The sequence below is a fragment of the Prinia subflava genome, chromosome 11 (genome assembly GCF_021018805.1).
Source record: "Prinia subflava isolate CZ2003 ecotype Zambia chromosome 11, Cam_Psub_1.2, whole genome shotgun sequence".
NCBI lineage: Eukaryota > Metazoa > Chordata > Aves > Passeriformes > Cisticolidae > Prinia > Prinia subflava.
Window position 1 is genome coordinate 24,524,064 of NC_086257.1, and position 12,675 is coordinate 24,536,738.

The 12,675-nt window shown below is 49.7% G+C and overlaps 1 protein-coding gene across 4 annotated transcripts in view; it reads right to left on the reverse strand.

Annotated features, from left to right (window-relative positions):
• The window catches only part of LEKR1 (leucine, glutamate and lysine rich 1), a 32,730-nt gene extending 20,620 nt beyond the window's left edge, over nt 1-12,110 (reverse strand). The window contains exons 1-2 of one of the 4 annotated variants that reach the window (XR_010081597.1): nt 11,776-12,110; nt 1,653-1,867 (exon numbers count right to left, since the gene is read on the reverse strand). Coding sequence is in view for 3 of the 4 variants with exons in the window: in XM_063408493.1 (XP_063264563.1) it covers nt 1,653-1,867; nt 11,776-11,823 (263 nt within the window). In the remaining variant the exon portion in view is untranslated. Of the gene's footprint in view, nt 1-1,652; nt 1,868-11,510 lie in introns of all 4 variants that reach the window. The other 3 variants (XM_063408493.1, XM_063408491.1, XM_063408492.1) reach the window with 3 other exon arrangements.
• Between the last annotated feature and the right edge of the window lie 565 nt (nt 12,111-12,675).

Sequence of the window (12,675 nt, forward strand, 5' to 3'; positions counted from 1 at the left end):
CGGGATGTTGAATAGTTTGTACCACAGCACAAGGTAGCCAGAGAGGCCCAGGATAGCAAGGAAAAGATAAGGAATATTCAGCCAAGTTACTTAACGAGGCACAACTGAGTTATGGCTGGAATGGAAACCTACTGCAAGTATTCCACTTGATTTCAGCAGCTTTTAAATCAAGTGGAGCCTTAGGGGGGAAAAGTGCAGAGATAAAAATTTTATTAACTGTTCCAGCTTTACTACAGAAAGTCAGCTCGATGAAAATTTAAAGTTTAGCTCTGGCAAATGATCCTCAACAAGAGGAATGTGCTGTCAGTGCATTTGCTCACACACTGGATTCTGCCACCAGAGCGGCCACCCAGGGTCGTTAAAGGGACAAGGAGCAAACAAGCTTTAAAAAGAGATATTAAATCACAGAAAATATTAAATATTGGGAAGGAAGGGGTGGAAGATGTTAAATTTAAAGGAAAAAGATGTTGCAAGAAATATTATGAGTAATTTACAAGATAAATGCATTCTGTTCACTTTTGCGGGAACTTATGATCTAAAATGAATCTTTTATTAGTAATATTAGCAAGCAAAAGCCTAACTAAATCCATTAATAAGTTAAATTTTTAACAGTATTTGAGTGGTTCTCCAAGAAAAAGCAGATTTCCAAAGCATTTCAGTCCAATCTCAAGAGCATCTTCAGCTCTAGGTCCCTTAGTGTGAGGCAGTCACACAAGGAACACCCCTCCTGGGGATCCCAGAAATCAAACTGAGCTGATAATTAAAATCAGAACCTCATCCTTACAAAAAACTTCTGTCTGTTTGAGTCAGATAAGCAAAAAATTACCCAGGAATTTCTGGTGGCCTCAATCCATCAGTAGCAAACATGAGCAAACCTCTATTTTTATAGAGTATCTTTTATTAATCGACTATAAACATCAATTATTTACAGTTCTACTGTAATCAATTAATGGAATATAACAATAGATTCCAAAATATCTGCATGGAAAAGGCTACAAACCCTGTATGAGCTGAAAGAACACACTTTAATTGTGCCCTGAAAATCCAAATGTGGCTCTGAGATCTATCCTTAATTACTGGAGTTCTTTAGGTACAAAATTCCCCTTTAACTGGGGCCTTCCCATATCTGTGAGGATTTGAAACTTCCTGTTTGTGAAGCAAAATGCCCCTGGCAGTTCCCAAACTGTTCCCCATTGCTTTAGGATTCTGTAGCAGCCCTGCAGAGAGGGAATCCTGAGATTCCCAGGGAAGAACACTGGGAATTCCATACCAAGGGTGTGAGAGTGTCAGCCCAAATTTCAGACCTGTGGAACTCCTGGTCCTGTGGAATTTCATTTGGAATATTAGAGATTTATTACAAGAGAATAAAAGGAAATATTCATCATCTCCCTTTGGGAGTGTGTGCAGGGGAAATCCCTCCAAGTTCCTTCTGGCCTTTCCTTCACCTTCCACATACTGACTGCTACTAAACAGCTCAGGAATTCTGAACCTGCTTCCAAAGGATACTGTGGAAGATGATTTAAATCAAGTGTTACAGTGTATATGGGCCATCTGAGAGAAGCAAGACAAATGTTATTTGTATTTTAAGCTGCTTTGGGCTGCCATTCCCCACCACACACAGGAGAGGATCACCAGAGATGATGAGCTCTGACCTTTCTGTTTTGGATTCGCTCTCAGCCCGGCAGCGCTCAAGGTCGTGGTGAAGAGCCTGCAATTCTGCCTGAAGCCTCTTCTCTCGTTCTAGACTTCCTTTATAAACTTTAATCTCCTTCTCCATTGCTTTGACTTTGTCTTCCATCACCTTAAACTCGTGGAGTGTCAGGTAGCTGACTCCGCAGTATTTGCACACTGTCTGCTCCCGGGGCATCTACAAAGACAGAAAATGCTTCAGATGGTCTGTAAGGAACAAGTTCAGCTAAAAAAACCCCTCAGTGACACTAAGAAATAATAATAAATCCAAACAATTTAAACCATTTACTGCTCTGGAACGTTTAAGACCAGATGATGTTATTGCTTTAACAAATAAAGACAAAAATCCTCATTAGCAAAATGAACCCCAGCTAGGGCAGCACCTTCCCTTCCTGGCAATGTCCCAAGATACAACAACTCAATTTGACATGTGGGAACTCCCACTGAAATGCTGAAGTACTTCTGAGTTAGGATGGATGTATCAATTGAAAATGAAATGCTGTGTTTTATAAAGCCATTTCATTAATGAGTCTGGGATTGCCTGGGCCAGATAAATGTTATTTCTGTGGGTTTCCAGCAACTCGTATCCAAGGGAAGGAAGCAAGATGAGGGAGAGTGAATAAAGTGATGTAATCCACAATCTTCACAGAAATAATTGATGATGCTGATGTGGTGTCCATGGCACTGGGGTGCTGGGCAATCTGTGGAATCTTCACACCTTTGCCAGGTATGAAGGACTCGGGACTGATTACAAAACACAGAGCAAGTAACACATCCAATGGAAAGGCCATTTATTAAATTGGGCAACAGACTTTACCAACTGATCCTCTTATTAATCTTGAAGCAGAGAACATGCAAGCACCTGCTCAAACAGTTTAAGTCCAACTAAGAAACTTGGTTTTACAGAGGAAGAAAAAAAAGATCTTTTGAGACATTGGGATAAACAGAAAGGAAACCCTACCCAGAGGAAAGTAAAGAGCTTTCAACAATTATAAATGAAAAACTCATACAACAACCTTTAGCAGTTTCAATATAGCTTGATATAAATGGTGTTTCAGGAGACCCTGGATGAGCTTTATTTCCCTATTTCTTAACATTGCCCCAGTTTAACCCCCCCTGGTTACAGCTGCTCTGAAAGAGCCGAAAATGCAAATTTATTTTTCCTGGCAGCTGCAGTCTGTGCTTGGAAACATGAAACTGTTCTTCAGGGTAAGTACCCCGGAGTTCCAAAGCACTGGAATGATTGCACTGGAAAAGGACAAAATGAGCTGTGCAGGGAGCACAGGAGGGGGTTTTATCACAGAGAGGACACGGTGCTCTGTGCAGCACAGCCACTGCTGCTGCTCACACAAACAGCTGAGAACTTTCACTGCTTCTCCCATTAAAAACAAGATAGAATCACCAGGGGCTGAACTGGAAAGGGTTTGTGCAAGTACTGAAATGTCTTAGTTTTGTTACTGAATTTCAAAATAAATGAAATCATAGCACAATAAATACTCTCTGTGTGGACTCAGCTGAAGTGTGTCCTGCTCTCCTTCCTATCCATTTCTCAGGTGAAATGAAAATCTGGGAGGATTTCTGATCACATTGGATTTTTACAATATTTGCTACAGAGTCAAAAAAAAATCACAGAACAGGAAATTCTGTGTAAACCAAGACCTTGCTCTGTACATTAATAATTACCCTGCAAGCACTGCAAAAAGTGTACAGATTGAACAGCCTCCAAATATCCACCTTAATATATGGAACAGCTCCCTGACACCAGGAATGGATTTGGCACATACTGAGTGATGCCAGCCACAGTTAATTCAAACCCAGCACATCTGTCCAGTGTCCATCAGCAGGACCCGATGAACGTGAACAGAGCAAGGAGGGCACTGGCCTGACTTCCCATCCCAAATCTAAGGCTCCTCTTTTATGGAATCACAGAAGGATTTGAGTTGGGAGGGACCTTAAAGCCCATCCAGTGCCATGGCAGGGACACTTCCACTGTCCCAGGCTGCTCCAAGCCCTGCCCAGCCTGGCCTTGGGCACTGCCAGGGATCCAGGAGCAGCCACAGCTGCTCTGGGCACCCTGTGCCAGGGCCTGCCCATCCTCACAAGGAACAATCATGTCCAATATCCCATCTGACCCAGGAATTCCAATATCCCATCTATCCCAGTCCCCTGGCAGCCTTATAAATGATCTTTCCAGGAGAAAAGCTCCACTAGACCTTGTCTCTTAGACACCAAAGTTGACCAACCATTACACACAATCTGTAGGAAACAAACTGTCATCAGTTCTTATGCTTAAAAATTACCTTTTCTGAAACTGTGAGATTGCTGAGTAACCACTAAGGATGTGTACTAAATACAAATTTATGGTTTCAGATTCCGTATTTCACTGTTTCCATTTGATAAAAACACTGTTGTCATCTTAAGTTCAAAGTAGAAAAGAATCAGGGGAAAAACAGTTTGGAAGGAATAGAAAAGGAAACTATCAGAGCTCTGAGTAGAAAGGGCACTTGCATGTCCTGAGTAAGCACCGAGGACAAACAGTGAACAGAAAAAATCAATTAGGAATTAACAAACCGGTTTTGTTGAGGACAAAGTGCTTGATCTGGGAACACACTTATCCATAAGACTTTGAGCTACAGTTGTGATGCACAGATGCTGTAAAGCATCTGGGGAACAGTTTCCACTCTGCAGTTGGTTTTGGAAGGAAATATTATCCCCTGGTTACGAAGATTTCTTTAGCTCCCAAGGCAAGGGGAGGACTGAGCCAAGAGGGATAATCACTCAAATTACATCTGTCTGACTCAGTTTCATCTGTAGAGCATAAGTTGCAAGGAAAAAAAAAAAACACTTGGTGGTCTGGACCATTTTTAGGCTTTGGGATGATGAGACAGGAATTTGTACCACGTGAACTCGACCAAATAACCCCAGGGTGTGCACCACCACCCCTCTTCTCTGGAATTTCACATCCTACCCACAAACATCTCATGATGGAGAGCTGGATTCCTGGTAGAAGAGTGAGCACCTCTCTTGTTTGGCAGGGCTTTGATATCACAGCATCCAGCACATGGATCACTCATCACAGAACCCCAGAAACCGTTCAGGTTGGAAAAGCCTTCCAAGACCATTGAGTGCCACCATCCCACAGCACCGGGGCCCCCAAGTGCCACATCCACAGGGGTGTAAAATCCCTGCAGGGATGGGGACCCCCAGCTGCCCTGGCAGCTGTGCCAGGTTGGACAGCCCTTTCCATGGGGAAATTCCTCACAACACCCTGCTCTCCTTGGTGCACAGCTCTTGCTCCCTTGGTGGACCTGTCAGGACTGAGATTGCTTCAGCAAGGACTCGTCAAAACCAAAAAACTCTGTATTTGTCTAAATTAAACTTGTAGCTGAATACATAGCAGTTAAGAAAAAAAATCCTTATGCTGCAGCTGGGTGGTCTTAAATTACTTCTGTATGTTGATTTACTCTACCTTATTGCCCAGCTTTACTTTCTTTTTTGTTTCACTCCTTTCCCACATTATTTTCATGTCTCTCATCCTTGTCTGTCCCTCTTCTGACACATCAGTCAATCCCGATTGCACAAAAAGAAATGATGACTCAAACCACACCATTGATTTTTGAGGAAGAAAGGGGAATCTTTTGATGTATATGCAAAATGAGGAGGTACCGGATTGAAATTTATATTTGCCTTAGTCAAAGAAAGATTTTTTAAAGTCTCAGTAGAAACTTCATTTCTTTTAAAAGAAACAAAGTGTATTATGAGCCAACTTTTCAGTCAGCATCTACCCCAAAGCAATACAGATGGTACTGCTGAGCCATGCTGTTCACATCATTATTTGCTCCCTGCCCATAAAATCACAGTTGCAAAATAAAAATCCTCGTGCTTGCTTTGAACACATGAACAGTGGAGAAACAGGCTGGGAGTAAAACCAGAAGGTTGCTTCATTCAAAACATGCCCTGGGATAATCCCTGTGTCACGACAGGAAATGACAGCGGGGGTTCAGGTAGCTGAAGCCATTGCTGCCTGGAGGAAAGCAGAATAATGACCCCTGACAGCCTCCCAGAGGCTGCAAACACCAGCACAGGGCCAGCACCCCTTCCCGAGCTCCCCAATTTCCTTGGGATGCTCACAGCCCGTTCCAGCTGAGACAGAGCTGCCACGAAGCATCCCAGGACAGAACACTCCAGGCAAAGGAAGGTTTAGCCCATTGTTAGCCAGACCTTTGCCTGAGTAACTCTGCATCCGTGAGTGTGACTGTCAGGAAGCCCCTCCTGGTGCAGTCCCATCGCGTGGGAGGAGGTTCCAGTCCCTCCAGTTCCAGCTGCACGCTGGGACACTGGCTGCAGAGAGGGTGGGAAACCTTGACTGCAGTGAATACAACCCTGGGCTTGGGAGAAAACCTTGGGTATAGAGAATACAGCCCTGGTCTGATGAGAAAAGCTTGCCTAAGGAGGGTGTGCAGTGTCCCTCACTGGAGAGACTGAACCATCTGGATACAGCCCCTGGCAGTGCCCACGGCCAGGCTGGACACTGGGGCTTGGAGCCACCTGGGACAGTGGGAGGTGTCCCTGCCCGTGGGACTTTCGGGTCCCTTCCAACCCAAAGCATCCCAGGCTTTTCTCCCATTTCCAGAGCACTCCCACAGCAGGAGCCTGACACCCCAACACCACCCAAACATTAAAATTCTACAGCCCAGTGCTGAAAACCTCTGTGGGCACTGGAGCAGCCTGGGGACATCATCTCCAGGAGAATTCAGAAGGTAGGGCCAGCAGGATGCTGAAAAGGGCTCTGCCATTCTACCACACCTATCTGGAGGGCACAAATTGGAATTTTATCTGCTTTTACATCCCTGCTGGTGCCAATGCAGCGGTCCCAAACACAGAGCTGTGCTGTCTGGTGGACGGGACAGGCTCGTGGGCTCCCAGCCACAGCTGAACTCTGTGTTCCAGAAGCTCTCCCCAGCAAACCCCGAGCCCGGGCTCACAGACAGCGAGAGAAGGGAAAGCTGACACGATGTGCTCATACAGAGCCCATACTGTGCCCAATCTATAGCACACTTGGGAGAGGCACCGAGTACCCGTCTGCTGCTTGTGGTGAACACGATACTCTGGGGACACCACAGGACGTTCTGTCCTCACAGGAACAGCCCAGAGTTCCTGCCTGCCCTGAGCTTTCAGCTCTTGGGGGGACAGAACTCTTAATCTCTAAGGGTATCTTGGCCCTACTAATTTTATGATTTATGGTGACAAAGCTTTTTTTTTTTTTTTTTGCCAAATAAAATATGAAATTAAATATAACTTTGCTGCTATGAGGACTTGAGTTTTGTGTTGCTGTTGGGTCATTCTGTTTCTGTTCTGTTTCCTGTTTTAGGAGATCTTCAATGCAGAGCTGCGTCTTCCCTTCTACTTCCCTCCATTTCCACAGAACTTCAATTGAAGTCCACAGGCACAAAAAAAGATTCATCTATCACTGGCAACAAATAACTACCAAGATCAAATATAAAAGTCTTGAGGAAAAATTAAACCAAAATAAAACATTAACCAAGCAACAAAACCAGAAGTCCCTAAAAACACACATCCATGACACTGGAGTCAAGGAAACACTAATTCCCTTCTGGGCTCTGTGACACCTCTCAGGTTGAGTTTGATTGCAGGAACTCTACGTAAATACATTAAAAATAGGAATTAAAAGCCAGTGATTTCCATCTTTACTAACAATTTGTTTCCAAGAAGCATGCAACTATAAATATAAAAGAATACTGTAAACTTTAATAATGGACATGTGGATGTTTTATTCACCTATTGATTTTGGTTTGTTTCATTTAGCACCCATCTTGCAGTGAATGTGTTGTGAAAGGGGTGTGAGAGCAGAAGGAATTAGAGAGAGAAGAAAGCAGGGACATGTAAAAGTTTTGACACATGAGGCAAAATTAACCAGAACATGAAGAACCAAAGTTCCTTAACATGTATCATCCTGTTAACAAAAGGCCAAGAAATCTCCTTCCCTCTAGGCTAAAATTTCCTTAAAAATAAAATCTTGATAAGCAGCTTATGAAGCTCCAAGGAGAGGAACAATGAGAGCTCTGCCCCCTGCCCTGTGAGGCAGCTCCTGGATCCCTGCTGACCTCCACATCCATCCATCCCAAAGCAGTGCTGGCCAGGGAGTGCCCCTCTCCCTGGGCTGCAGTCAGTGCTTGGCCAGGGAGTGCACCTCTCTCTGGGCTGCAGTCACAGCTCCTGCCCAGGGAGTGCCCCTCTCTCTGGGCTGCAGTCACAGCTCTGGGCCAGGGAGTGCCCCTCTCTCTGGGCTGCAGTCAGTCCTGCCCAGGGAGTGCCCCTCTCTCTGGGCTGCAGTCAGTCCTGGCCAGGGATGCCCCTCTCTCCGGGCTGCAGTCAGTCCTGCCCAGGGAGTGCCCCTCTCTCTGGGCTGCAGTCAGTCCTGCCCAGGGAGTGCACCTCTCTCTGGGCTGCAGTCAGTCCTGGCCAGGGAATGCCCCTCTCTCTGGGCTGCAGTCAGTGCCTGCCCAGGGATGCCCCTCTCTCCGGGCTGCAGTCACAGCTCCTGCCCAGGGAATGCCCCTCTCTCTGGGCTGCAGTCACAGCTCCTGCCCAGGGAGTGCCCCTCTCTCTGGGCTGCAGTCACAGCTCCTGCCCAGGGAGTGCCCCTCTCTCTGGGCTGCAGTCACAGCTCCTGCCCAGGGAGTGCCCCTCTCTCTGGGCTGCAGTCAGTCCTGCCCAGGGATGCCCCTCTCTCTGGGCTGCAGTCAGTCCTGCCCAGGGATGCCCCTCTCTCTGGGCTGCAGTCAGTCCTGCCCAGGGATGCCCCTCTCTCTGGGCTGCAGTCAGTGCCTGGCCAGGGATGCCCCTCTCTCTGGGCTGCAGTCAGTCCTGGCCAGGGAGTGCCCCTCTCTCTGGGCTGCAGTCAGTCCTGGCCAGGGATGCCCCTCTCTCCGGGCTGCAGTCAGTCCTGCCCAGGGAGTGCCCCTCTCTCTGGGCTGCAGTCAGTCCTGCCCAGGAATGCCCCTCTCTCTGGGCTGCAGTCAGTCCTGCCCAGGGATGCCCCTCTCTCTGGGCTGCAGTCAGTGCCTGGCCAGGGAATGCCCCTCTCTCTGGGCTGCAGTCAGTGCCTGCCCAGGGAGTGCCCCTCTCTCTGGGCTGCAGTCAGTCCTGCCCAGGAATGCCCCTCTCTCTGGGCTGCAGTCAGTCCTGCCCAGGAATGCCCCTCTCTCTGGGCTGCAGTCAGTCCTGCCCAGGGATGCCCCTCTCTCTGGGCTGCAGTCAGTGCCTGGCCAGGGAATGCCCCTCTCTCTGGGCTGCAGTCAGTGCCTGCCCAGGGATGCCCCTCTCTCCGGGCTGCAGTCACAGCTCCTGCCCAGGGATGCCCCTCTCTCCGGGCTGCAGTCACAGCTCCTGCCCAGGGATGCCCCTCTCTCCGGGCTGCAGTCAGTCCTGGCCAGGGAGTGCCCCTCTCTCCGGGCTGCAGTCACAGCTCCTGCCCAGGGATGCCCCTCTCTCCGGGCTGCAGTCAGTCCTGCCCAGGGAGTGCCCCTCTCTCCGGGCTGCAGTCACAGCTCCTGCCCAGGGATGCCCCTCTCTCCGGGCTGCAGTCAGTCCTGCCCAGGGAGTGCCCCTCTCTCCGGGCTGCAGTCAGTGCCTGCCCAGGGAATGCCCCTCTCTCCGGGCTGCAGTCACAGCTCCTGCCCAGGGATGCCCCTCTCTCCGGGCTGCAGTCACAGCTCCTGCCCAGGGATGCCCCTCTCTCCGGGCTGCAGTCAGTCCTGGCACGCTCCCTCTGGGCACACGTGCTCCCTCGGCCTGCAAGCCCATCCTGGGAGCGCGTGCCCCGTCTGGCACCGCGCACCACAGCTGGCACAAGCTCGGCTGTGTCGGGAGCCGGCTGAAAGATCCCAAAGGAGAGGCTAGAAAATCTGAGCAGCAGAGAACGGGAAGGGAATGACGACATGTGTGCAGCAAGGACAGGAGATACAGGGACAGGAAGTTGTGAGAATGACTTGTATTGTCTTGTAACAACGCTGCAGCTCTAACACGAGTCGGCTGAGGAGGAGATGAGCAACAGCACAGGACGTGTAAACCCCTGACACTTTCTCATCCCAAATCCCGGTCTGTCGTTGCCTTGGAGCTCACGCGTGGCTCGAGGAGGATGGGACAGCAGCAGAAATCTATCCATTTCTGGAAATCCTGCATCTTCTGCACCAGATTTTTTGTTAAACGGGTACCCAGCACTGGGGGGATCTCCAGAGACTGCCTGCCCCATTCTGCACTTCATGGGAAAAGCTGATCCAACAGTCCCCCTGGGAGAATTCCACAACTGCCGGGGGGAGCTGCTCCAGAGTTTTGAAGCATTCAACCAAAGCACATCCAGAAATGTGAGGAAAAGAGTCATTTGCACCTGGAAATGAACCACCACCTCCCTCCATCTGTGAGCAGTTACTGTGCCCTCAGGTACTTTCCAGAATGAGCAACCCCAGCTCTATTATTCTTTCTTAGAAACAGATTTGAAAGCTCTTCACTATTCTTGCTCTTTTCTAAATTTCTATAAGTCACGTCATTATTTTTAAAGTCTGCAGCTCAGAACTAAAATCTCAACAGCCCTGGACAGAGGGGCAGCAAAGACCCAAGTTTCACAAGTGAGTCCCATTACAATTATTGAGATATTAAAACTATTAATATATTAGCAAACTCTTTCTGTGTAACATCCATTTGTTCATATTATTCTGCTTATGATCTGATTACAGCCCTCACTGTTAGGTCTGACAAGTGACAAAGGAGGTTATTATGGATTTTGTATTGATGCATTGGATTAATTTAAAATTACTTATTTTTCCTAAGAATATGGAGTTTAACGCTGTTCCCAGAGTGCTCACACCCCTTCCCGACTGGCACCAGCGTATTCCTTATTGTAATCCAAGATCCTGGCTCAATAATAACCAGCAGCCACTGACACTGCTGCTGACAGCATCAATGTCACTGCCTTTCTGTGCCTGCCCTGGCTGCTGCTCCCTCCTTGTGCCAGCATATGCCTAGCACATGGAACAGGAACTGGCTCAGGAACTGATCCCAACATTAAACAGGCTCAAGTGCCACAAAACTGCAGCTTTAAGTCATTAAAGGAAATACTAGGCAGTAACCAGCTCCAGGAGGATTCCCTCATCCAACAGTTTGGAACAACTGTTTCTGTGAGGAGCTTACAATGATTTTTGCTCACCACTGTACCCCGTTGGGGCTAGAAACTAACTGCTAAATAAACAAACTTAGTGGGATCCTTCCTGCTACTAAAACAGCTGCTCACGAGTCTGAAAATGTCCCACAGCTTCTTCCCTTCCTCTTCTTTACGGCTAAGTGTTCCTTTTCCCTTTCTTTGAATATCTTACCCATCCTTGATTTCTCAGAAATCATCTCAGAAATTGTCTGAATGGTTTCCTGGACTAATCCAGGGCAAATTTCTCCAGGCTGAGTACACAAAGCTTTTAAATGACTTGTCAATTATGAGCTGCAGACCGAGGAATGAGGACAGCTGGGTGTTGTACTGCCAGAGTGAAAACCTGATAGTGTTACAAAAAGTGACTCCTGTTCCAGTTGAGTGCAGCCTCCTCCTAAATTGAGCCATATAAACAGCAGCACTGTTACACCGGCAATAATCCGTCTCCCAAACAAAAGAACGCACAAAGACAGGAGGGGAGATGAAGGGGAATGTTCCGTCCCCGTGTGCGTTGATACTCCTCTGGAACATGTCATGCTCTGCAGTCCTTCCGAACTCCCGGCAGCAAAACATGCCAGAACAGGGGAAATCTGAGACTCACCTGCTGCGACAACAGCGGCGCAGGGCGAGGTGTTCTGCAACACTCACCTGCAGCGACAACACCGCCACAGGCTCAGGTGTTCCTCTGCAGGGTTCCTGTGGAATTACTGTAATTACACCGCACAAAGAGTGAGGAAACCCAACACCCAACCTCACCCAGGACCAAAATGTACAGATGATGCTCCGGTGCTCACAGGCCTGTGCAACATCCCTGGACTGCTGCAGGAGCCCTGAATGTTGGGCTTTGGCATTTCCACAGCTCGTACCTTGCGGATCTCCTCGGGCAGCGCGTGGACGGGGCCGCGCCGCTCCATGGCCTCCCGCAGGCTGGGCGGCAGGGTCCGGGCGCGGCCGGGGCGCGGGGGTCCGGGCGCGGCCGGGCTCGGGGCTCAGGGCCCGCCGGGGTCCCGGCAGGGGGGACCCGTGAGGGGCGGGGGGGGGCGCGGCGGCCGCCGCCATTTTGTGGCCCCGGCGTCCGCCGTAACCGCGGCAACGGCGCGTGCGCGCCTGAGGGGCTGCGCTGAGGGCGGCGGGCGGAGCGCGGCGCGGGCGGGCGGCAGGAGCGGGGTTCAGTGCGCCCCAAAGAGCCCCCCGACACCCCGAAGAACCCTCTGACATCCCGAAGAACCCCCTGACACCCCGAAAATCCCCTGACACCCCGAAGAGCCCCCCCGACACCCCAAAGAGCCCCCTGACATCCCAAAGAGCCCCCTGACACCCCAAAGAGCCCTCTGACATCCCAAAGAGCCCCCCGACACCTCAAAGAACCCCCTGACACCCCAAAGAGCCCCCCCGACACCCCAAAGAGCCCTCTGACATCCCAAAGAGCCCCCTGACACCCCAAAGAGCCCCCGACACCCCAAAGAGCCTCCCTGACACCTCAAAGGCAGCCTGACACCCCGAAGAACCCCCTGACACCCCGAAGAACCCCCCTGACACCCTAAAGAGCCCCCCTGACACCCTAAAGAGCCCTCCTGACACCCCAAAGCCAGCCTGACACCCCAAAGAACCCCCTGACACCCCGAAGAGCCCCCTGACACCCCAAAGAGCCCTCTGACATCCCAAAGAGCCCCCTGACACCCCGAAGAGCCGCCTGACACCCCAAAGCCAGCCTGACATGCCAGAGCCCCCTGAGCCGCTCCTGACACCCTGAGGCCGGTCCCGAC